A 25,845-nucleotide genomic window follows, 5' to 3' on the forward strand; every position below is an offset into this window, starting at 1 on the left:
GGTAAAGGTGGTCAGTATATGGAAACCAAAAATATTTTTATAATCTAGCAGCAAGTAATTGGAAAATAAACGTACAATTTTAAAAATACATTTATAATAGCATCTGAAGAAAAACCATAAAATACTAAGGAATAAGTTTAATGAAAGATGTGTCTGATTTGACTCAGAAAAACCAAAGCTTGCTGGAAAAAACTGTAAAAGAGCTAATAAATAGATATACCACTGTTGGAAGACAGTTCTCCATTGGACCAATTCCATTCTTAACACATCTTTCAAACACAGGGCTGGCAGCTTTCATTCTGGATTATCTTTCCAAGGATATCTGTGGAGCAAACTGCTTAGAAGACAGAGACAGCATCTCCCTCTGAAGCAGAGGGCAAGTCTGTTTGCTGTGCAATCTATTAAAGATAATGGGCTTCTCTGGGAGAAGAATCTGACAGGTTTGCTGGCAGCCCATTATAAAATCCTGGGGATCCCTAAGCTCAGGGTTCCTCAGCCATGACATACAGACCCACTGCACATGCAGCGCACACCTGGTATCCACATCACCACTGTGGGACTAAGGAGAGCACACAGAACCAATGCAAACGTGACGCTCACACTGCCTGCAGTACCGTGAGTGTCTGCCCCAGGAGGGTCGTGTCCAGCCAGCACCCATGAAACACTGGCAGGCTAACTTGTCAGCTTGCACATGGGGAAAAATCTCAGACCCTGCACAGTTCCTGACAACCATCTTCATGCTTCAAATGTTCTCATTCTGATTCTGTCCCAATTGATCTGCACATTCAGTGCCACCCAATCAAGTTCCCAGCACTCTTTCTTTTGTGTAAACTGATTTCCAATGTCTTAATTTATATAGAAATACAGAGAACCTAGAATAGCCAAAATAATCTTGAAAAAGATCAACAAAACAAGACGACTAACATTATCTATTTTAAGATTTACAGAAGTCAAGACAGTGTAATATTCTGGTAAGGAGAGACAAAAAGATCAGTGGAACAGAATGGAGTCCAAAAACAGACCCATAAATATTTCAAGAAACATGCAAGTGGGAAAGCAAAAGTCTTTCCAGCACATGGTGCTGAAACAACCAGACAGTCATATGGAAAAAAAAAAAAAAAAGACTCAATTCCTTACCTCATACCACACAGAAGATGTAACAGTCATCAACCTAAACATAAAAATGAGAGACCTAAAACTTCTAGAAAAAAACAAAGGAGACTATCTTCATGACTTAAAGGGAGACAGAAAAATTTAAGTCACAAAAATAATAACCATAAAACAAACAAACAAAAAAACCCTGAAGAAAATATTCACAAAACATCTAAAAAGAAATTTTACCATACATATTCCTAGAACTAAACTAAACAATAAAAGACAACTCCCAATTTAAAAACTGAGCCAAAGAGGGACTTCCCTGGCAGCCCAGTGGTTGAAACGCCAAGCTTCTAGTGAAGGGGTTGCAGATTCAATCCCTGGGTGGGGAACTAAGATCCTATATGGTACACGGCAAGGCCAAAATTTTAAAAACAAAAAGGGAGTAAAAACAAAATTAAAAATTAAAATAAAAAAAAAAAAAAACAGGGCAAAAGACTTGAATAGACTTCACAAAAGAAGAAAAAAATGGCCAAGAAACAGGAAAAAAAGATGCTTAAACCTCATTAGTTCTCAGGGAAATATATATTAAAACCACAGTGAGCTACCACTTCACACCCATTAGAACGGCTAAAATTAAACAGACTAAAGTACCAGCTGTTGGCTAATATGTAGAATGACCCAACTCTCTTACATTTCGAGTAGGAGTTTAAAATGATACAGCCCCTTTGGAAAATAGTTTGGCAGTCTCTTATGAAATGAAACATACACTTAGCCTACGACCCAGAAATTCCATTCCCTGGAATTTACCCAAGAGAAATGAAAACATTTGTCCACAAATGACCTGTACTAGAATGTTCATAGCACAACCTAGTATCTACCAACAGTTAAATGGAAAAACAAAGTGTGGTATATATTCATACAACAGAATCTTAGTGACACAAAGGAGGGAACTCCTCATACATATAACATCATGGATTTAAAACAAAAATGCTCAGCAAAAATAGGGAGGGACCACTGTAAAAAAAGAAAGAAAATAGTACCTATTAACTGCATTTAAATGAAGTTCTAGAACAGACAAAACTAATGTATGGTGGTAGAAATTAGAACACTGGTTGAAAGGATGTGATGGGGGAATCATATGGAGATCAACTGGAGAAAAGGGAAGACAGAAGTTTCTTGCGGTTTTTTTTCCTGTATCTTTGTTAGGGGTGTAAGTTGTATAAATGTACATACTTATGCAAAATCTTTGAACTATATACTTAAGATCTGTTTGCTAAGCAATATGTAAATTGTACTCAATTAAAAATGAAAACAAAGATAAACCGAGTATATCTTGTGCCAAAGTAAAGAAGTGTTCAAAGAACAAAGTGGGTACATGTCAAAAGGACATAGGAGCCAGTGGGAAGGGACTTCTCTGGCCAAATTTGAGACGATTTGTGCATCCAAAGAATAATGATGGTACTGCAATACGTTATATGAATACAAATCCATAAGTAATAAAAATTCTCAGAAAATACATATTTGCCCCTGCTCATACATTTTCAAACATTCCTTAAGTTTTCTGGAAAACATCTTATAATTTAGAACTGTATCAACTTTATTGGGGAATTATTCCCTCATAAAATTTGTCCTGTTGGTTAAGTGGGGAAAAAAAATTCCCTAGGAGAATGCACCTTCAACACACACCTCAATGAATTCCTACAGACAGACTTCCACAATCACAAACTAGAAAACTCTGGTGGTCCAGTGTTTAAAATTGCACTTTCACTACCTAGGGCCCAAGTTCAATCCCTGGTGGGGTACTAAGATCCCAAAAGCAGAGAGGTGCAGCCAAAAAGGAAAAAAATAATGAAGCAAGAATAGGTGAGGAAAAGAATTTACAACACATATAACCAACAAAAAACTTTTACCCAAGATGCATAAAGAACTCCTAGAAATCATTAAGAAAAAGTCAAACAACCCAATTTAAAAATGGGCAAAAAGGGGCTTCCTTGGTTGCTGAGTGGTAAAGAATCCACTTCCCAATGCAGGAGACAGGGGTTTGACCCCTGGTCCAGGAAAATCCAACACAGCATGGAGCAATTAAGCCTGGGCACCGCAGCTACTGAGCCTGTGCTCTATAGCCCCAGAGCCGCAGCTGCTGAACCCACGTGTCCTAGAGCCTGTGCTCCGCAACAAGAGAAGCCACTGCAATGAGAAGCCACGCAGCACAGTGACAAGTAGCCTGCACTTGCCGCAACTAGAGAAAGCCCACGCAGCAGTGAAAACCCAGTACGGCCAGAAATTAATTAATCAATTGTTTATAAAATGGGTCAAAGACTCAACAGGTACTTTACACAGAAAGGCATTCAAATGACCGACAAATACATGAAAGAGTATATGAGTCATCAGTATTCATCAGAGAAATTCAAAGTAAAATCACATCAACGTATCACTCCAGGATGGCAGAAACCAACACAACTTTGAAAAGCAATCATCCTCCAAGTAAAAAATTAATTAAAAAAGAGAAAGATATCACTCTACCTCTACCAGAATGGCTAAAAAGACAATGCCAAGTGTTTGCAGGAATAAGGAAAAACTGGAATTCTCATATACTGCCCGTGGGATTATAAATGGGTTTGTATCCTGTGGTAACCACCCACACATACTAAAGCTACACACAGCTGACAAGAAAGTTCACTGATCTAGACTCCGGATTCTGGAAGACAGATCTGAAGAAATGAAACAACGCAGCAAAGGGAGAGGAGACATGGATAATATGAAGGAGTGGCTAAGAGAAAAGTAGAACAGAATGACAAAGACTAATATTTCTAATTTGAATTTTATAAGTAAATAATAGAAACAATGGGAAAGAAGGAAATTTTTGAAAACAGCTAAGACTGTTCTCATATTGACAGTTTTCAGATTCAGGAGTCAAAATGAATCCCAGACAAATAAAACTCATACCTATACCCATCAAACTATAAAAAGAACACTTTAAATTATCTGTACTTTTTTCCTAATTGATATGTCAAATATTTTAAATACTCTGGAAAATGATCCTTGGAAGTCATGATTGTGGCAGTATATGGTTTGTTTTCCCACATGCTTCACAGTCAGTCTTTTTTTAACAAATCCAGTTTTTTAACTCTAATGTAGCCAAATTTGTCAATCCCTTCTTCTTAAGTTTGGTGATTTTTGTAAGTGGGGAAAAAAAAAAAAACTTTCTTAACCAAAATATTGATAGAGGTAATTTTCTATATTTATTTCTAAAATTATCATGTTTTTCTTTACACATTTTGGTATTTGATCCACTTGGGTTTAATTTCATTATTTTATATGGATAACCACTTTGCCCAGAACCATCTGCAATGCCATCTCTATCATCAATTAGGTTTTCACACAGACGTGGGTCTGTTTCTAAAGCCTCCACTCTGTTCCAGTGACCTATTTGTCCATCCTTGCCCCAGTACCACATGAAATTACTAACACAACTATTCAGTATACATTGACACCTGGTAGTAGAAGCTTGCCCAACTTACTCTCTGTCAAGATCATCTTGACTATTCTTAGCCTTTTGCTCTTGTATTTAAATTATAGAATTAGCCTGGCAAATTCATGAAAACCTGCTTAAGTGGAATTACAATGCATTGTAGATCAATTTTTAAAAACTGGCATTGAATATACCCATGTTCAATAGTACATGAATATGGATATATTCATAAATATTTACATGAATATGGTATATTTATTTTTCTCATCTTAGTGCAATGACTAGGACTTTCAGTACAATGCTGAACAGAAGATATGATTGTAGGCTTTGTCCTTTCCTCTTTTAACGGTCCATTTTTCTTATATTTCACCACTGAGTATGATATTTGCATAGATTTTTAGTAACCAACTCTCACCAGGTTGAGAAAGTTCCTTTTTATTTCTAACTTGCTAAAATATGAATGTCAGGAATTTTCCCTGGTGATCCAGTGGTTAAGAATCTGCCTTGCAACGCAGGGGACGTGGGTTCAATCCCTGATAGGGGAACTAAGATCTCACATGCCACAGAGCAACTAAGCCCTCGAACCACAACTACATAGTCCACGCACTGCCAACGAAAGATCCTGCTGCTGCAACTGAAACCTGAGACAGTCAAAATAAAACAAATATACAAACTTTTAAAAAAAACTGAATGTCAGGGATTCCCAGGTGGCTCAGTGGTAAAGAATCCACCTGCCAATGCAGGAGACATGGGTTCTGTCCCTGATCCAGGAAGATCCCACACGCCAAGAAGCAATTAAGCCCGTGTACCACAACTATTAAGCCTGTGCTCTAGAGCCCACGAGCCACAACTACTGAAGCCCATGTGCCCTAGAGCCTGTGCTCCACAGTAAGAGAAGCCTCCGCAACGAGAAGCCCACGCTGCAACTAGAGTAGCCCCCACCTGCCGCAAGGAGAGCAACCACGCAGCAGTGAAACCCAGCACAACCAAAAATAAATAAACAAAAATTATTTTTTAAAATGTGAATGTCAGATTTTACTGACCTCTTGCTCTACTCCTATTGAGACGATCATAAAGTTTTTCTTTAATTTGTTAATGAGGTGAGTTACATTAATGAGTTCTACTGTATACTGTATAACAATACTCAAGTATTCTTCAGATAAGCTCAACTTGGTCATAATATATTATCTTGATTCATACACTGCTGAATTTAATTCAAGAGGGGATAAAAAGGAGTAAATAAAATAAATAGTACAAGAAAAAATTCCCAGAACTGAAGGGCAAGTCTCCAGTCTAATGGGACTCTGTGTGTGCGCCCAGCACAACCAATGGCACAAAGCCTACACCAAACATAAATAAAGTATCCAAAGCTCAGTTGCTGCACTGCACAATTCCAAGGGCACCATTCCTGTTGCATCTACGTAAATGGCACTCCCTGGAACTGTGCAGTTCATGGCCCTTTCCAGAAGCTATTAGAGCCAGAGCAGTGACAGCCATCTTCCTGAGACTCTCAAAAGGAAAAAACAGATCACACACACAAAAATAAGACTCAGAATGGCATCAAAATTTAGGAGCCATGGCTTCTGGAAGATAAATCTACAACTTCAAAATGCTTAGGGAGGGACTTCCATGGTGGTCCAGCGGTGAAGACCCCACACTTCCACCGCAGGGGGCCATGGACTCCACTCCTGGTGGAGGAATTAAGATCCCACATGTCATGTGGTGCAGCCCAAAGGAAAAACAAAAACAAAAAAACACGCTGAACAAAATGCTTAGTGAAAATTATTTCCAGTTTGGAAGCCTATTCTTGGTCAACTATTAATTGTGAGGGTAGAATAAAGGCATTTTAGACACACCAGAATTTGGAAAATGTACCTCCCACATGCCCTTTTTTAGAGAACTAAAGCAAAACGCTGGACACTCTTTGGGTGGTTTCAGAGCTTCGAGTCTTCCCTACTTATCCAAGTTGTCTTCAGTATCCAGCCTTACCTCAGGCAGCTTGCTGTGTTTAAGGGAAACTTGAACTCACCCCCCTTATCCACGGGTGGGCCTGATTAGTATAAAGCTAATTCTTCTTCCCTTATATTGGTTCCCATACTCAGGCACGTAAAGTCAAATCACAGCACTCCCCCCAGCCACAGGGATTGGTTCAGGAATCCACGTGTGAGATGATCTGGCCAGGGACATGCAAGAAGATTGTTGCTAGGTGTTCTCTGGAAAAGAAGTGTCTCTACCCCAAAAACATGACCAGAAGAAATGCCCACTCTTTCTTCAGACCAGTGGTGTGGCAATGGAAGTCTCAAGCTGCCTCAGACATTTCATAAGAGAAGTTGCCCTAAGGATAAAGCCAAGCACGAGGGAAACCCAGACAAGCTTTTCTTAGGACCTGAGCCTCTAGATCCTTCCCAGCCTAAAGCCAGTCCTATCTCTGGGCTCCCAGTTCACTGAGTTAAGATACTGTAAAGTAAAAAAAAGAAAATCATACAAGCTTATTTTCAGATGCAGACACATCTTGATTACTCAAATGAAGGAGACACATAGAATATACCAAAGAATGGATAATTCTCAAGCCATTTATAAAGTAACACAATGATGGATAAAAATGATAAGACATGAACTCTTGGTTAATTAAAATTTTTGCTTAATAAAAAATAAAAAAAAAAACCTGTTTGTTTTTTTTTTTTTTTAAAAAAAGAAATACTCTTAAGAGTTCAAGCCTCCTCAGCAGTTTCCCTGTTACCTGCAGCTGAAAGCTTTATGGAGACTGTGGATTCAATCCAAAGTGTATACATGGGAACATGAAGGAACAGAATGAACACTCCACAGGGGTTCAGAGGACTGCTGGCTCAGACTACAGAGAGGCCAGGGACTCCCAAGAGGGGAACTCAAAAGAATGCCTGCTACAATGGAACATCTGGGGTGGGTGGGGAAAGAACTGAAGATAAAAGCCAAGACAATGCAAGGAGAAAAAAAAGTTTAAAGGAGAAAAAAAAGTTTAAAGAAGAAAAAACTCCAGGAAAAGTAAATGACTACAGAACAAAGGAGATATAATCACAGTGTAATTCTTAGCTCTGCAGTAAATAACATTTATAAAGTCACATAATATAGTAATATAAACCTGGTTTATTGATAGCCTGGTGGGCTGCCGTCTATGGGGTCGCACAGAGTCGGACACAACTGAAGTGACTTAGCAGTAGCAGTAGCAGTATGATGACTATACTGAGAAGATGGGAAGAGAGAAGGGGGAACAGTCAGTATAAGAACACCCCCTATTCTGAGGGCTTCCCTGGTGGCTCAGTGGTAAAGAATCCACCTGCCAATGCAGGAGACACAGGTTCGATCTCTGATCCAGAAAGATCCCACATGCCACAGAGCAACTAAGCCTGTGCCCTAGAGCCTGGGAGTTGCTACTACTGAAGCCCACACGCCCTAGAGCTCAAGCTCCACAACAAGAGAAGTCATCGCCATGAGAAGTCTGCACACTGCAACTAGACAGCAGCCCCTGCTTGCTCAACTGGAGATAAGCCCATGCAGCAACAAAGACCCAGCACAGCCAAAACTAAAGAAACATATAAAATTATAAAAAAAGAATCTATTCCTCATTGACGACAGCAAACTCAAGTAAAACATGGTTAAAAAACCCAAGTAAATCATTTCTAAAACTGATACATCAAGAAACAGCAGTGTACACTGTTAGAACATGGAGGTTTCTACTAGAAGAAGTTGCTAAAAAATACCAAGTGAAAGATACCAGGGGTAGGAAGATAAGTGGTTTTTTGCTATTGCAAACATTGCTTCTCAGGACTATTTGACTTAAGACTAGGCACATATTACACTTTCATAATATAAAATACTAAAATGTTTTGTGTAAATAAATAAAAGGTGTCTGCTCAGGGGCAAAGTATGAAAGAACAATAAGAACATCAAGAATGTAGATTTATTAGGTTGGTTGGATTATAGTTACTTTTTATAACTTTAAGTTAAATGATGTTTATATTTTATACCATGTGTAAAATCAGGACAAAAATTAAACTTTAGGGAAAAAAATACTAGCCCCGTATATAGGCAGGCAGAAGGCACATCACTGGCTCCACAAGCCCCACCCAGGCAGCTAGGAGACATCAGTACACTGCTCAGGACTGAGGTTCCAAAGCCAAGGCTCAGGGACTTCCCCGGTGGTCCAGTGGTTAAGACTTCCCCTTCCACCACAGGAGATGTGGGTTCGATCCCTGGTTGGGAGCCAAGATCTCACATGCATTGCGGCCAAAAAAAACAAAACATAAAACAGAAGCAATATTGTAACAAATTCAATAAAGACTTTAAAAACTGTCCACATCAAAAAAAAAAAAATCTTAGGACGTTGCTGGTGGTCCAATGGTTAAGAATCTGCCTTCCAATGCAGAGGACTCAAGTTCGATCCCTGCTCTGGGAACTAAGATCCCACATGCCTTGGGGCAACTAAGCCCATGTGCTGCAACTTCTGAGCCTGCTGCTCTGGAGCCCACAAGGCGCAACAAAGAGAAGCGCACGCACCACATGCACCTCAGCAAAGAGCCCACCCACCACAACGAAGACCCCACACGCTACAACTGAGAACTGAAGCAGCAAAAAATAAACAGTTAAAAAAAAAAGACAAAAACAAGGGTTAGAGGGGCAGCTTTTCCCTATGACCAGCAAAAGGCTCTTCCCTGGCCCCACATATCCCCCTCCCAGGAGCCTAGGGCCCTCAAACAGACCAAGCCAGAAGGAAAGGCATCATGACTCAGCCTCCTCCACACTCCAGCCTGGGCCAGAGCTGGGTGATCCATCTGCCTGGAGCTTAGGCACAAGGGGGTTCACAGTGCAAGACGGATGGAAACAGAGATGTTACCTACCACAGGAGTTACAGGTGAAGCAATCAGTATGATACAGGCTCCCCATCGCCTGGCATGCCTGCCTTGCTCCATAGATGCCAAGCCCACACTTGATGCAAATGCCTATGGAAGAAGAGGCAGGAAAGAGCAGCGGTTAGCACCATGACTGTGGACTTGAACAGCTATGCATCTGACTCCCAGTCCCAGTGCTGCCCAGTCATATGATCTTGGGCAAGGGAAATTCCAGAGTCCTCCGTGGCTCCATTACTAGTGGCTAACATGGGGATAGTAAGGGTACCATCAGGGCTTCCCTGGTGGCTCAGATGGTAAAGAATCTGCCTGCAATCCAGGAGACCCAATCAATCCCTGGGTCTGGAAGATCCCCTGGAGAAGGGAATGGCTACCCACTCCAGCATTCTTGCCTGGAAAATTCCATGGACAGAGGAACCTAGCAGGCTACAGTCCATGGGGTCACATAGGGTCAGACATGGCTGAGCAACACACACACACACACACACACACACACACACACAAGGGTACCACTACTTAGGCTTTGCTGCTGTTGTCCGAGATTCATACAGTTTAGCAGCGCACCTGGCAAGTCACAGCTAAGTGACACTGTCTGTGCCATCAAAATTACAAGGACACATTTACGACTAGAAAGTTGTTCTAAGCCCCTTCATCTTGACCTGCTATCAGACTGGGGGAAATTCCTTTCTGCTGTCTATGAACCAAAAAGAATGAAGAGCACACAGACACAAAAAGGGCAGAGCCCTGACCCTCCCAGCCACACCTCCCTCACTGAACGATAATGTCAGTTTAATCTCTTGTTCAGTCCACACCTGGATACTGATGCCCCACATAGTTTAGGTGCCAGAGATCCTGCGAGGCACCAAATTCCCGCCCCCAAGGAGCCTGTGGAGGGAGACAGACAACAACAGGTAAGTCACATCTCAGGTGGAAAAAAGTGCCTTGGAGGAAAAGAAGGCTGATTAAGAGTATGTCTGGGGGCACCTCCCTGGCGGTCCAGTGGTTGGGACTTCACCTTCCAGTGCGGGGGGGTGTGGATTCGATTCCTAGTGGGGGAGCTAAGATCCCACATGCTTTGCGCCAAAAAAGTAAACATAAACAAAAAATAAAACAGAAGCAACACTGTAAAAATTTAATAAAGACTTTGAAAATGGTCCACATTAAAAGAAAAAATATATATATATATATCTAGGGACTTCCCTGACTGTCCAGTGGTTAAGACTGCACTTCTTATGCAGGGGGCACAGGTTTGATCCTCAGTCGATGAACTAAGATCCTACATGTCTCACAGTGTGGCCAAAACAAACAGGAATATGTCTGAGTGTGTGATTTTTAAAGTTTAAAGAGGGTGTCAGACAAGGCCCTAGTGATAAGGTGATATCTGAGCAAAGGTTTAAAGGAAAAACTGGAGGAAAGCTGCTCTGCAGGGAAAACTAGGTGGACTTGGGGACCACTCCAGTGTGGGTTGCTAAGCAGGCAAGGGAGGGATGGTAAAGAGAAGGGTGACCAGCAGTGCCAGGGCGAAGGCCAGCATGAGCTTCAGGGACTCTCTGGCCAGCCCACCTGGAGACCCGGAAGGAAGGTGGCCAACCCAGACACCAGAGCTTCTCTCTCAGACTCACCCAAGGTCTCCCAGGCCATAAAGGGCCTAAGATGGGCCCCCTGGATCCTAAGTCCTCTGGCAGTTTCAGGACACACTGCCCTCACCCCTCCCCCCCTGCTTTTCATCACATCTCTCTGCTTAACATTTAGCATGGTTGAGCCTCTCCCACCTCTTTCAGATGAAGAAACCTCCATCAGCATTTACGACTAGAAAGTTCTCCCTCTCCCTTCAGTCAAGAAAGCAAGCTCAGTCCACACCCCCTCATTTCCTAACGGTGAGCTCTATGGACTTCCTCTTCTGATCTTGCCAGCAGGGGCCTCCCCTCCTCTCAGGTCCCCAGGATATGACCTACACCTGCCTGGCTTTCTGGTTCTTCTCTCTTCCCAACTCTACTGGGCATTCCCTTGCTCCATCCTGGACCTCCCATGCCTAAGTCTCCCCAGGAAAGGGCCAGTCAGTGCAGATGCTCTCAAACCAGGCAGGAATGTAAAAGTAGCTATGAGGCCCCAGGTGAATGGAGGAGAGAGCCATGGCCGGGGGAGGTCACAGCCATTGGCTCCACTGACGGCTACCAGGTGGGAAGGCAGGGCCAGCCCTGCTAGAGAGTCTGATTTTTCCAGAAAAGCTAGAAATCTGGATTTATATATGAAAACTTTCCATGCAGAAATAAATCATCAACTTTCATGTTTTGAGAATTTGGAAGCCAAACACACCACGTCTGCAGGTCTCCACACGTGGCTTTACCCCGTCTTCCCGGGGAAGTCCCATCTGCTCCCAACTGCTCACTCCTGCCGAGGCTCCTGGCACTCTGCCCAGCCCAGATTCCTTTCCCGAGCCACCGATCCACCTCCCAGACCACCGCAGGCCCAGAACAGAGTTCTGGGTTCCTGGTCAGGAAACGGCACTTTTGTGTAGCCAGGTTTAGGGAAGTATCCAGATCTACCCTGTCTTTCTCACCTCCAACTCTGAATCCAGTTTCTGTGTTCCCTACTATAGACTTCATTCCCTCCCCTTGCTCCCACTGGTCTGATTCAGCATCATCAATTCTCATTCCACTTGCTGTTTCAACAGTCTCCTTATAGCATCCCATCCTGGCCCCCAATAATCCACCTCCAAAACTGCAGCCAGACTTATCTTTCTAAAGTGAAAATGACCCACCCTCACACCTTCATTCTTGTCAATCAACTCTGAAAACCTGACCTTGTTTTTGTCTAAGTTACCAAAATATACAATGAAAGGGACAGAAGTCAGCTGCCCCTGGAAAGCAGAACAGAAGGATGGGCAAGAGGAGAAATTATAATCTTATTATTATTTGCTTTTTGGTTCTGTTTTGATTTTTTTTATTAATATGAGCTTGCACCACTTTAATAAAAATACACTGAGGACAGAGGCAGGCTGTTCAGGGACTAAAAGAGGGAGCTGACCAAGGCTTAGGGTGATAGGCGGTACCCTGAAGAGGTTGAAGACCACGACTCTGTTGCCTGGTACAGCAACTGAAAAGGGGGCTGCAGCACTGATCAGAGCCAGGGTTCTACAGAGCAGAGATTAGAGGAATCAGAGGTCCTGGTGAGATGCAGGCTGCAGTCAGAACTGAAGACAGCTGAGCTGAGGCAGATCCAGGGTGTGGAGTAAACCCAGGATTTACCCTCAGGCAAATCCTGAAGCTGCTAGCTGGCTCATGACAGCAGAACCTGGTCAGAAGAGATGCTCATGAAATACAGAGAAGGGCCAAGAGGTGAGTGGGTTCTAGGGCCAAGAAAAAGGGATGGACAGAGAGGAATAAACACATTGAGGGTGACGTTTATCAGAGGTCACTTGAGCTATGCCACCTGCAGACTTCCTCTTGTAAAATGTTACATTATTTTCATACAAGTTGACATGTATGAAACTACCACATTTATAGCTCTAAAAGGTGGAATAAAGGCAGTAAGATACTAGCAGTTCAAGTAAATAGCTGCTCATATTTTTAAAAATCAGTAAAATGTAACCTAGATCTGACTTCTCTCAAAAAAAAAACACAGAAGAGCAGGACTTCCCCAGCAGTCTGGTAGTTAAGACTCAGTGCTTCCAATGCAGAGGGTGTGTGTTCAATCTTTGGTCAGGGAATTAAGATTCTTCCATGCCATGTGGTGCAAAAAAAACCCTATATCTATATCATCAGTCACCTCCCACTCCCATGTGACAGCAGTTCCCCTCAGAGAGGACGATCCATTAGCCCCTTCACTTCTCCCACTACCTGCCCAGGCCTGGCCACCTCAGTTTCACACAAAAACTCAGGAGTGATGTTCACTGCAGCACTGGACCTGGAAGCTACCTAGGACCTGGAAGCTACCTAGACGTCCATCGACAGATGAATGGATAGAGAACTGTGGTACATATATACAATGGAATATTACTCAGTCATAAAAAGGAATGGATTTGAGCTAGTTCCAGTGAGGCAGATGGACCTAGAGGCTGTTACACAGAGTGAAGTAAGTCAAAAGAGAAAAACAAGTATCATATATTAACGCATATATATGGAATCTAGAAAAACGGCACTGATGAACCTATTAGAAGGGCAGGAATAGAGACACAGACACAGAGCACAGACCTATGGACCCAGCCGGGGAAGGAGAGGGTAGAACAAATTGAGAGAGTAGCACCAAAACATGTACATTACTACACGTAGAACAAATAGATAATGGGAAGCTGCCGCATAACACAGGGAGCTCAATCTGGTGCTCTGTGACAACCTAGAGGGACGCAAAGGTGTGGGGGTGGGAAGGAGGTTCAGGAGGAAGGGGGCGTGTATACCTATGGCTGACTCACACTGTTGTAAGGCAAAAACCAACACAACACTGTAAAGCAATTATCCTCCAATTAAAAATAAAAAAGATATAATTAAGAAATTAAAAAGCTCAGTAGTACCTTCAGAAGCCCAGATAACACACCCCTGCCCAGGCCCTGCAGTGAATGAGGACAGGAAAAGGGGTAGCTTCTCCGGTAGAGAGTGCTGGAAACTTGTTCTCTTCAAAACGCACTCCGCTTCTGCTCCTAGCACCTACCTGGTATGACAGACAACAGCTTCCTAAGTCACCACCCTGCTCCCAGGCCGTCTGACAGCAGCTACGGGACCTACCCAACCACAAATTCGCACCATGATGCTCAAAGATCAACAGGTCCCCTCCCAAAGGCAGAACATCCCTGTGGGCTACACACTCCCTTGACCACCTGACCCCTCTTGGGCTGAAACCCTGGGAGCTTAATTGAACCGTCCACTTCCTTACTTGCTTCCTTCTGCCCACATTCTTCCTTCTGGCTGGAATGCTCCTACTGACTAGTCGTCTACAACCTCCTTCTCTCTCAAGATCCAGTTCAGGGCAGTCCGGAGCTGCCAGCTGGAATGAATACATTAAAGACAAACCCCAGGAGGGGCCTCATTCCCAGACATGATAACCACCACCCCCTCCAAAGCCAGGTGCCTGCTTATCAGTGAAGGAGGGACGGAAGCCCCTCCCCAAGCCTCTTCTCAGAACCTCAAGCCTAAGAGTCCCAAGAGTTGTCCAAAGGATGGGATCAAAGGGCCAAGGTCAGTCTGGGCAAGGGAGGCTGTCAGAGATTGATGATCTTTGCAAATGATGTGAAGTAGGATTCCCTTGGGAAACATCCCATATACACAGCCTAGCCCAGTGTGACCAGATCAGTTCCCTCCCACTCAGGGAGGACTTCCCGTCCCTCGGCCTCTACCTCCAGCCGCTACCATTATCAAAGCCTCAGGTCAGGTGGGCTCTGGTGGTATCTGGCCGGCCGCCTCCCTCCCTGCCCTGTGCCTCTCTGCCCCGTTCAGAGACCGCGGGGCCCTAAAATAGCTTCGGCTGATCACAAAGCACCAAGTACGATGAGCTGAAGCCAAGTACCGAGGGTTAAGAAGCAATTATTCGAAAATAGCTTATTCTGCCTATTAACATGACATTTTCTCTCAGGAGCAACGCATCCCCTAAAAGTGCCAGAACTCCGGGCCCGGAGACCCAGAGGCTAAGCCACTGTCCTGCACAAGCCCCAGACCTGGTGGTTCACACACACACTGTACACGCTAAGCCACTGTCCTACACAAGCCCCAGAACTGGTGGTTCACACATACATACACACACGCACACACACACACACAGTCTGCGGGAACAAACGTCGCCGGCTCCCAGGCCCTCGGGAGGGAGACGCGCTTTTCGCATCCCGGCCCACCCCGCGCTCTCCTCTACCGAGCCGGCCGCCTACCCGGAGGCCGTCCTCGACCCCCGACGAGGAGAGCGGAGGCCCGGTGCCCAGGCGCGCGGGAGGCGCGGCCGAGCTCGCTCACCGAAGTAGTCCCGCGCCGTGCGCGCCTCCAGCGCCCGCTCCAGCTCTCGGGTCAGCGCCTCCAGCCGCCGCTCCGCCGCGCTCGGGCCGCCCTCCCGGCCCGGGGGCAGCTGGAGCGAAGGCAGAGCGAAAGGGGCCGGCCCGGCGGGCTCCGGGGAGCGAGCCGGCGCGGGGCAGGCACCGGGCAGGAGCAGGTCCGGGTAGGCGCCAGCCGAGCCGCGGGAGCCGAGGCTGGACACGCTGGAGCGGGCGCTGCCCACCGACGGCGGCCCGGGGCCCGCGCGCGGGTCCGAGCGGCCCGAGCGCGGGCTGCCGTGGCGCTGGTCGTAGCCGAGACTGATGCCGCTGGAGCGGGCGCTGCCGCTGCCGCCGCCGCCGTCGGAGCCAGCCAGGCTGGCCCGTGGGCTGCCCGCCGGCTGCGCGCTGAGCTCTGGGGCCGCCGCGCGCCGCGGGCCTCGCTCCCCGCGGCTCAGTCCGTCCACCCCGGCCTCGGGGCCGCCGCCGCCCTGCCCCCTGCGGCCCAACGCCTGGGCCGTCTCGTCTGCCGGCCCGGGCCGCGGCCCCCGCCGACCCCGGCCCGGAGAGTCGCCGCCCGGCTCCAGCTCCCGCAGGGCCAGCCCGGCCAGGAGCAGAGCCGCCTCGTCCGCGGCCGCCCGGGAGCGCTGCATGGCCCGGCCCGCCGGCCCCGGCGCGTCACCTCCGCCTCCGCTTCCCGCCGCCGCTCCGGCCGCGCCGCCGCATCGTCCGCCCGAAGCCCGGAGCCCGCCCCGGGACCCCTGGGCGCGGGGCGGGGCGGGGCCGGCGCCGGGCCCGGGGTCGCTCCGCCGGCCACGCGCGGTCCGGGGGCCGCGGCGCTACGCTCGGTGGCGCGCGCGGCGGAGGAATGTGCGCTCGGCGGCGCCGGGCCGCCTCCCCTCCTCCCCGCGGCCGTGAGGGGGGCGGAGGGACTCCTTTGTGGGGGCAGGAATGCGAGGAAGGAGACGGCGCTGCGGCCTCTGGAATGTGGGGGGAGTGGCGGCGGCGGAGCCGAGTTGTCCGCGCTTCGCCCGGAGCTCGGAGGGGCGCGGGGGCTGGGCTGGGCCGCCGGGCCGTGCGGCTTGGAGCTGGCCCTCGAGTGCAGGAGCGGCCAACTGTGTGTGGCGCCCGGTGAGGGCCCGGCCTCCGTCGTGCGCCCCGACCGTCGGGCCGCTGGAAAGGTCCCGTATTCCAGCAGGCTGAGCAAGAGGCGGCTCCCCCAGTCCAGGCCAGAGAAATATGAGCAGCTGACAGACGTTTCCCACATCCTCCCCCATCTTACTTTCCTGCGCCGCCACGGTTTCAAGCGCTGGGCCGGACAAGTTTGGCCTTGGGCAGAAGCACAGCACCCCCCCCACCCCAGGACACTGGAGACCACTGCGCGTCTCTGACATTTGCGCCGCAGCTTCTCGCCTGACTTGACCCCGAGACCCCAGCCCCTCCCAGGTCCATGCTGCTGCGCACTGGTTCCGCGGGTGTCCCCACCTGCGTGGTAGGGAAGGCGCCTTGTACTAGGAGTTGCGGCTGGATGGAGACTGGTCCCCAAACCTGGTCACTGGGCACAAGCGCCCAAGGCCAGACGAGGCCGGAAACAGGCCTCAGGCTAAGCCAGTGGGCGGGGAAGCCTCAGTTGTGACCCAAGGTTCAGTCACCAAGGGATGTGAAGAGTCCTTTCTCCAACACCTGCCTACAGGGGCTTAGGTGAGACACCAAGGAGATGCTACTTCTGAAAGCACATCCTGGGACCGGATGGGGCCTTTGTGGGGGAGTAGGGGGAGATGGTGGGGGAGGGGAAGGAAAGATGACTAGGGCTTTGTCCCCCAAAACACAAGCTACAAAGTAGTTGTCACACATTTGAAACAGCTTGTAGGGAAGAAAAGCAAACCATTTTCTATCAGGACCTGATGGATCCCAGAAAACAACCTTGAGTGAAAGAGTTCTCTTACTTCCAGGAGCTTCAATCCTCAAAGAATTCAAGGAAGGCAACTACAGTGCCTCGGGGAACAGGGAGCCTGGGTAGGGAAAGGTCCCGGTGCAGGCTGACCAGGGCATCTGGCCTCAACGTTGAGGAGGAGCTGGCTGTGGCCCATTCTCAGCTGGCAGGGGAGCAGTGTCTGACCCAGCTACTCCTCCCTCCTTCCACCTTTCAGAGCTGGGAGAATTCCAACCCCTACTCCCCAGGCTGGGTGGCAGGGAGGCACAGGTAGGGGCAAGCCCTTTGTGGGGAGCAAAAAATCCAGAGGCTCCTTCTGGTGAAAAATGATCTTCCACTCCACGAAAGGAAAATAAATTGTCAACAATAAGGTATCTATTCCATCTAGATCACATTATCTACCACCTAAAAATGGAAATATTGGCAAGACTATGGGGAAACGTGTGCATTTTACTGGTAATGAGTGTAAGCTGGTACCTCCTGTCAGAAAGAGCAATTTGGTGTTAACATCCTCACAAACAAAAACATTCTTGAAAGCAGTAATGCTCCAAGAATCTATTCCGGGCAAGTAATCCCAACGCAGATGACAGTGTAGGCACAACTGTTTATCATGTTATTTATGTAATCCATACAGTCCTAGAATCTCCAGCCTTTGGAGCTCAGAGGGAGCTCTCTGCCCTCCAATGTAACTTAAGTTCCACCCTTATCTGCCCACTTAAGAGCTTTCAATATTTAAATAATATATTGGCGTCCAGGGTCAGCTAAAGGGCTTTCTTAAATAGATAGACAGATGACAATAACCACGGACACACTGGAACAGAAACAACCTAAAATATGTTTGCTTTCTGGCAGTCGTGGCTTGGCAGCTGTTCTTGGCTGGGGGACATCCCACATCTAAGACAGGAAGCTGGTGGCAGCAAAGATGAAAAAGTTGCTGGAGTCAGTCCACTCTAGGCTCCTAATCATTATGAAAAGTGGAAAGTACTGCTGGGGTACAAGCCAACTCTGAAAATGATCAGACAAGGCAGAACAAAAGCAGATATCCTCCACAATGTCTGCCCAGCCTTGAGGAAATCTGAAATAGAGATCTACACCTGTTGGCCAAAATTTGTGCCCATCACTACTGCAGTGGCAATAATATTGAATTGAGCAGAACGGGTAGAAAATATTACGGAGTTCCAACACTGGCTATCATTATTCTAAGTGATCATGTTTAGAAACATACCAAAACAGACTGGTGAAAAGTAAATCACACAAAATTATTCTTTAATAAAGTCGGCCAGAACCTGTTTAAATAAATATTCACTGTTCAACATTAAAGTACTTCCATGAAGTGGGAAACTCATTATTTTAAATACCTTTAAAATATTTAATACTGTGGGGAAGCCTACCATCATAGCACAAAGTGGATACAAAGTAGAACTTGAAACTGTACGCTCTCCTTTATACATTAACAAGTGTCCCAGACCCCATCTTCGTTTCCTCACTAAAGGTGTGTCTGATCTGTTAGCTGGCTCTTTCTGCCTGAGAAGTGAAGGGCCCCTGATTTATAGCATTTGCCAATAACACCATGGTCAATTTTATGTTTTTATTTAAAAATTTTTTTCCACTGCACTGCACAGAATGTGGGCTCTAATTTGCCAACCAGGGTTCTAACCCTCATCCTCTGCTGTATAAGTGAGGAGTCCATTAGACCACTAGGGAAGTCTTTCACTAGGGTCAATTTTATTTATTTTTTTAAATATTTATTTGTGGCTGCATTGGCTGTTGGCTGCCCTATGGCATGTAGGGATCTTAGTTTCCTGACCAGGGATCAAACCTGTGTCTCCTGCCTTCTAAGGCAGATTCTTAACCACTGGACCATGAGGGAAGTTCCCGCATGATCAACTTTAAACTGCCAATATGGTGTTGTTAAACAGAGTTGGAAAGAAATAGGTATAATCAGTTCTTGAAAGCTAGAATAGAGATGGCTCCAATGACTACTGCCTGCATCCCACTGCTGGGAAAGTTTCACAACAGAACTGCTGGGTCTCTGGTTCTATCATTCTTTCAAGTTAACTAGAATCTTCTGTCAAGACAAACCAACACTCAGAAGGCTAGAACAGGACATGTTCAATCTAGTCTCACACCAAATCCTGAGCCACCATCTTTGTTTCTAAGCCTGATCCTATCCAGACTGTCTACACTAACAGTGATTTTTTTTTTGTTAACAGATCCCATTGTCTCTCCTTGTAGTCTAGCTTCCATAAGACCCCCTTATCTGTCTGTAGTGTCTGTATTTTCTGGACCCCAAGGGCTCCCCTGGTGACTCAGATGGTAAAGAATCCTCCTGCAACGCGAGAGACTTGGTTCAGTCCCTAGGTTGGGAAGATCCCCTGGAGAAGGAAATGGCAACCCACTCCAGTATTTTTGCCTAGAGAATCCCCATGGACAGAGGAGCCTGGCAGGCTACAGTCCATGGGGTCACAAAGAGTCGGACACGACTGAGGGACTAAGAATGGCACAATTATGATCACAATTCAGGGGTTTTCTCAGTCTTGGGATACACTCAGATGTCAATCAAATGTGGACTAAGTAACTTGGGTTACGAGGGAAGGGGATGGCATGCAAACACCACGTCTAAGAATCGCTGAGATCCACATTCCTCTCCCTCCCCCGAGCTTGCAGCAGTCTACCTTTATAAAATAAGTTTTCCTGGGGAGAGCAGAATCTTTCACCTAAAGCACATATGGACCCTTCCCAGCTCAGCACCTGTGTGCCAATCCTATTAAAACACTGCACTAGACCCAACATGCATGTTCTGCTTAAGCCACTGTGAGGTTGTCCACTGGGAGTTGTGCCCAAAGGGATTTTTCCATCCCTCTTTTCTGAGGTTCAACTCTTCCTACCAGATTGAGTCTACCAACTTCCCTTGGTCCTAGACACCCTTTAGGCCTCTCTAGGGGCACAGACGGAGAAGGCAATTGCACCCCACTCCAGTACTCTTGCCTGCAAAATCCCACGGGCGGAGGAGCCTGGTAGGCTACAGTCCATGGGGTCGCAAAGAGTCGGACATGACTGAGCGACTTCACTTTCATGCATTGGAGAAGGAAATGGCAACCCACTCCAGTGTTCTTGCCTGGAGAACCCCAGAGATGGGCGAGGCTGGTGGGCTGCCATCTATGGAGTCCAACAGAGTCGGACACGACTTAGCAGCAGCAGCAGCAGCAGCAGGGGCACAGAAGTTTCAAAGCTTTGATAACTAGAGCCATGGACAGCTGGTTTCCCAATCTAAGAATTAGGGTTGGGTCCTTATCCTGCATTCAGGAATGGCAATTTATGCATTAACTTTACAGGGCAAAACCCCCAGTCAGTCTGCAGCTCCATGGGGAGGAGCTATTTGGGGGTGCTACAGCTTTTGGAATCACATTGAGCATGAGGTTAGTGTTGATGACTTGCAGTACTCCTAGCTGCCGCCACTGGGACCAACTGGAAAGCTTGCCAACCAAAGATGTGGGTTCTCAGATCCTCCTCCCACTACCTACTGCTACAGTAAGAAGTTACGTTTTTGTGTACACCAGCCCTTAGTGTCTTACAACTTTCAAAGACTTCTATCAGACCGGCAAATTTGGCAAGGTTTTCCAAATGAAGCATAGTGCAAAGTAGGGATGCGATATGTTTACTATCTGAAGCTCTGATACTTTGGCCACCTGATGTGAAGAGCAGACTCATTGTAAAAGACCCTGATGCTGGGAAAGATTGAAGGCAGAAAAGGACAGCAGAGGACAAGATGGTTGGATGGCATAACCGACTCAGTGGACATGAGTTTGAGCTGGTGAGGGACAGGGAAGCCTGGCGTGATGCAGTCCATGGGGTCGCAAAGAGTTGGACACAACTGAGTGACTGAACAATATGTTTATAAAATGAGTGAACGATGGTGTGCACAATGCCTACGTCTTCTGAGACTGATCTTCTGAGAAGGAACTCTCGAAGATTTCTAAAGTAAATCCTGAGGAACTTCTTGGAGCATTATATATTCTAATATTGATATAATCTTTCCTCAGTCTTTCCCTATGTAGTAAGTTATCATTTGTTGCAAGATTTAAAGTTTTTAAAACTGTTATAGGGAATCCCCTGGCAGTCCAATGGTGAGGACTCTGTGCTTTAACTGCTGAAGGTCTGGGTTCAGGCTATGGTTGGGGAACTAATAAGATGCCATAAGCTGCATGGTGTTGCCAAAACAAAAACAAAAAAAGCTTTTATGAGATACATTTAGCAAAACTTCCAAAAAATGTTACCAGGAAATAACTGTCTTCAGTAATATAAGCAAGTGCACAGTAGCCTCAGAAACCTGTAGTTCAACTCAGTTGCTTATTTAGTGAAGCAGTTCAAACATTTCTCAAATTTTTGGCTAGAACTTAAATTACATGCAGGAAAAACAAACGAAAAAAAAAAGTCCCTTCTGTATGCAGAATACAAATAATGTATTCCCAGCATGAAAGGGTCTATAAAAATACTTCACTAAATATATCTTGCAAGCCAGTCAAATGGATTCTGGTCCTTAGCTACACTACTTTACAAAGGAAATGGGAGATATTCACATCTGCAAGCCACAATGACTAGAAACACGTGCCAACGTTTCTTCTTCCCTGATTTCTCTGGGTTTTTAAGATTTGCTTTTTGTTTATTACAAGAGGTGTAAATTTGCCCATGATCCTGGGTCATAGGAAACAATGGGAACAATGATGGGGGAAAACAATGCAAACAGTGATAGACTATTTTGGACTCCAAAATCACTGCAGATGGTTGACTGCAGCCATGAAATTAAAAGACGCTTGTTCCTTGGAAGAAAAGCTATGACCCACGTAGACAGCATATTAAAAAGCAGACATTACTTTGCCAACAAAGGCCCACCTAGTCAAAGCTATGGTTTTTCCAATAATCATGTATGGATGTGAGAGTTGGACTATAAAGACAGTTGAGCACCAAAGAATTGGTACTTTTGAACTCTGGTGTTGGAGAAGACTCTTGAGAGTCCCTTGGACTGCAAAGTCAAACCAGTCAATCCTAAAGGAAATCAACCCTGAATATTCACTGGAAGGTCTGATGCTGAAGCTGAAACTCCAATACTTTGGCCACCTGATGGAGAAGAACTGACTCACTGGAAAAGATCTTGATTCTGGGAAAGACTAAAGGCAGAAGGGCACAAGAGAGGATGAGACGGCTGGATGGCTGACTGAACTGGGTCATAGAGCAAGTCCACTTCAGACATATGTGCCACCAACAGGCGAGTTTCAGAAACATCGATCACGAACCAAGTGTGTTATGGCAGCTTCCAAGTGGACCACTAATCTACTGGAAGCAACTGGTTCTCTTGACTTCACTAGAGGATCAAATAAAAGAGACTTCTTCCTAAGTCACAGCCTAGCAATAAGGATGAGTAAAGCTGAGTTCATCAATGCCAACCCAGGAATTGCTGTAACACTTTCTCATTCCAACTGGCATTTTTAATAATCTTTATTACTTTTCTGATTCCAATCACAGGATATATACTCAGTACAAAACTTGAAAAAGTCACAGAGGCACTAAAGGAAAATACAAAATATATCTCCACTTTTATTATTAAAGTTCTCAGAGAAAAGTTAGATGACACAATAAACAATATATATAGGCTCCATTGAGATCCAATGTTGTTTTTCTTCCTGTATTTTGTATTTTGCTGAGCCATTTAGAAGTTGTAGTTATTGTGAGCTTCATCTCTAATCTCTCTCAAGAATAAGGACAATGGCCTACATAACTATAAGAACAATACCATAGCTAATAAAGTAAATCCATTATCACCCAATTTGTTCCATTTTCAAATTTCCAATTGTCACAAGAATCATTTATTTTACACTTGAGTTCTAGAATGTCACACATTCTATATTCATCCAATTATTTCCCCTTAATGTTTAACTTTAACTCATTTCTCTACTCCCTCTGCTTTCTGTTAGTTGGAAGTCTAGATGCTAAATTCAAGTTACCTCTTTGGGGTGGGGAGGGGCCTACGTGTTGGATCCTTCAAATCATCATCTCCTATCAGGAAGCACATACCAGGTTGTCCCATTAGTGATGCCAGGTTTGATCACTTGATTACAATGATGATAAATCAGTCTATTGTCAAGACAGAGAGCTTTTCATTTTTGCAAGTTTATATAGCAACATTTGAGCACTCCACTAAGATTCTGTTCCTTAGGAGCCTTTTGAGTTTTGCATCCACAGATGATCTTTGCCTGATCAGTTATTCTGTTAATGGTTCAGGCTCTCATTAAAATACCAAATCCTTTCATGGTACCTGCCAAGTATGCAGCATGACCTTTGGGACAATGGACTCTCTAGGTAGACTTGAGTCACCAGACTGCTCCCAATGAGGCTGGAATATGGTTTGTCAGACTGTTTCAGGCTGAAGCTTCTGGGGAAACATGCTTGTCAAGCCCACTTCCAGCTCCATAAACTGAGAAGACTCACGTGGGAAAACCATGAATACAAAGGCCAGATCTAAAGTACCTCCACACTCCAGGGACTGAGTTGCAATTTGGATCTTAGTCTAATTAAACAAGACCACTGCGGTCAGGCCTGCTTTGCTGATAAACCCAGATTTTATAAAAACAGAAACTGCTGGAAAAGTAATAATAGAGTTGTTGCAAAACTGAAAACCGCTGGTCTGCCAAGAGAGAAACACATCTCTACAAATCACACTGGCATTTAATACCACTATACATTCACATAAGAAAATAAAACATAAACAAAATGCTAGAAATACACTGTTGATAACTGTGCTGAAAAAGGCAGGGTGGATGAGGTTTAAAGGGATGGAGAGCATTCCAAAATTCAGATTTTCTCGAGAACTCTTCAGATTTCAAAATTTCAAAACAGGAGATGACCATCAGTGACCAACCAGTTAACCAAAATTTGCTTCTGAAAGGGTATTTCAGGATATTCCATCTTTATCTGTAACACAGTTCTGTAATTTCAAAAAAATTTTTTTTCTGGAGGAAAATGAAACCTTCGTAAGCTGGATGGCAGAGTAAGAATTACACAACGGCAAACAACATAATGAATTACTAAGTTGAAATTTCATTGACTGTGGCCAAAAACACCAAGGCAGAGGTACAGAACGGGGAAATCAGCTTCATGGGTTTCTGTTATTTGAAAACTCCAGGCTCATCTGCAGGAGAACAGCCTAGGGGCCAGGCGTTCGGAGGTTCAGGAGATATGAGTGTTGATCCGTCAGACTGGCCTGGCCACACGTGCTGGTCAGAGTTGGGCCCAGAAGGGTACATGCAAGAAGGGCCTTGGATGACCTGGGGACACCCAGAGTGGAGGAGACTTGCCATGTGGAATCTCAAATCCACGACTCCAAGGTACTGGGGCTGAGCAAAGATCACTTGAATGTTCTCAACAGAAGGCCCAAAGTTTACAATCATTTAAAAAGCAACATGCCTTTAAAAGCTGTCTTTTAAAAAGTACTCATCTGTGGTAAACAGTACTCATCTATGGTAATCCATTTCTGAGTTAATTTTCTAAAAGGAAAGAATATAGTATGCCTGCAGCAAATACAATGTATAAACCCAGTAAGGCAGCAGAAACATGAACTGTGCAGGCATGTATAACAAGTATGCAGATGTCATTTATTTGGTCCATAAGTACAGTATAGTTGTATTTGAGTTTTACAAAACATCAAATATAAATAACCTGAAACTGTAACAATACACAAAAATTGGCTTCTTACACAGACATACCAGGCAGTACAAGCTGAAAACTTGAGTAAATTAACAACTGTTTTACATTAATATACATAGTGCCAGTTAACATTTAAAAACAAGTTTCAATGCATAGCACTCGATACTTCTTTGAATCTGTTTCAGTCAGTTAAGAGTATGAAAATGGTTAGATCTAGGCTAAAAATAATTCTTCTTCTAACCAAAAATAAAGGCATAATATTTATAACCAGGTATCAACTTTACTAAACCACAATATTTTAAAACTGTTAAATGATACCGAAGGGTATTTACATTAAAAAGGCAACATGCACGGTGTTGTTTCATCTCATGGACTGGTTATGCACATACTTTGTTCAAAGGGTTTTAAAACTATATTCCTACTTTCAATACAGCATACTGCAATGTTTCTAATAGTTCTAGCAAAATGAATGCTTTCAAAGGGAGCAGAATCATCTTCAAGTCACTGGTGTCAATATTTTCCCTTTGGAACAAAGGACGTAACAAATAACCTGGTTCTGCCCAGAAGGCCTTAATGGAGTAAGAGGTTCCGTTCAGAGGCATTTCTGTTCAATCTAATGCTATAACCTCATCAAGCTCCTCTGCCTGCTCTATGCGTGACCTTTTCGCACTGACACTCTCTTTCTCATCTAGCTTCCTCTTGCGACTTCTTTCTTCTTCACTGATATCAGCATTATTTGAGGGACCTTCTTCATCCGAATCAACTATGAGCACATCATCTTGCTCTTGTGCTTATTTCAGAAAAAAAG

At 45.3% G+C, this 25,845-nt stretch overlaps 2 protein-coding genes and 1 pseudogene across 3 annotated transcripts in view; 1 reads left to right on the top strand and 2 right to left on the bottom strand.

Annotated features, from left to right (window-relative positions):
- Positions 1–16,190, bottom strand: part of WTIP (WT1 interacting protein) — a 32,929-nt gene extending 16,739 nt beyond the window's left edge. Inside the window, exons 1-3 of one of the 2 annotated variants that reach the window (XM_070387975.1) lie at positions 14,101–15,180; positions 10,266–10,338; positions 9,445–9,546 (exon numbers count right to left, since the gene is read on the bottom strand). In XM_070387975.1, coding sequence (XP_070244076.1) covers positions 9,445–9,546; positions 10,266–10,338; positions 14,101–14,448 — 523 coding nt within the window. In that variant the 5' untranslated portion in view covers positions 14,449–15,180. Of the gene's footprint in view, positions 1–9,444; positions 9,547–10,265; positions 10,339–14,100; positions 15,181–15,389 lie in introns of those variants that run through there. The other variant, XM_070387974.1, reaches the window with a different exon arrangement.
- A 2,068-nt stretch (positions 16,191–18,258) lies between these two features.
- LOC102279697 (large ribosomal subunit protein eL30 pseudogene) lies at positions 18,259–18,584 on the top strand (annotated as a pseudogene).
- A 4,230-nt stretch (positions 18,585–22,814) lies between these two features.
- Positions 22,815–25,845, bottom strand: part of UBA2 (ubiquitin like modifier activating enzyme 2) — a 33,576-nt gene continuing 30,545 nt past the window's right edge. The window contains exon 17 of the mRNA XM_070387980.1: positions 22,815–25,827. Coding sequence (XP_070244081.1) covers positions 25,646–25,827 — 182 coding nt within the window. The 3' untranslated portion in view covers positions 22,815–25,645. The remainder of the gene's footprint in view (positions 25,828–25,845) is intronic.

Source organism: Bos mutus, chromosome 18 (assembly GCF_027580195.1).
Source record: "Bos mutus isolate GX-2022 chromosome 18, NWIPB_WYAK_1.1, whole genome shotgun sequence".
Lineage (NCBI taxonomy): Eukaryota > Metazoa > Chordata > Mammalia > Artiodactyla > Bovidae > Bos > Bos mutus.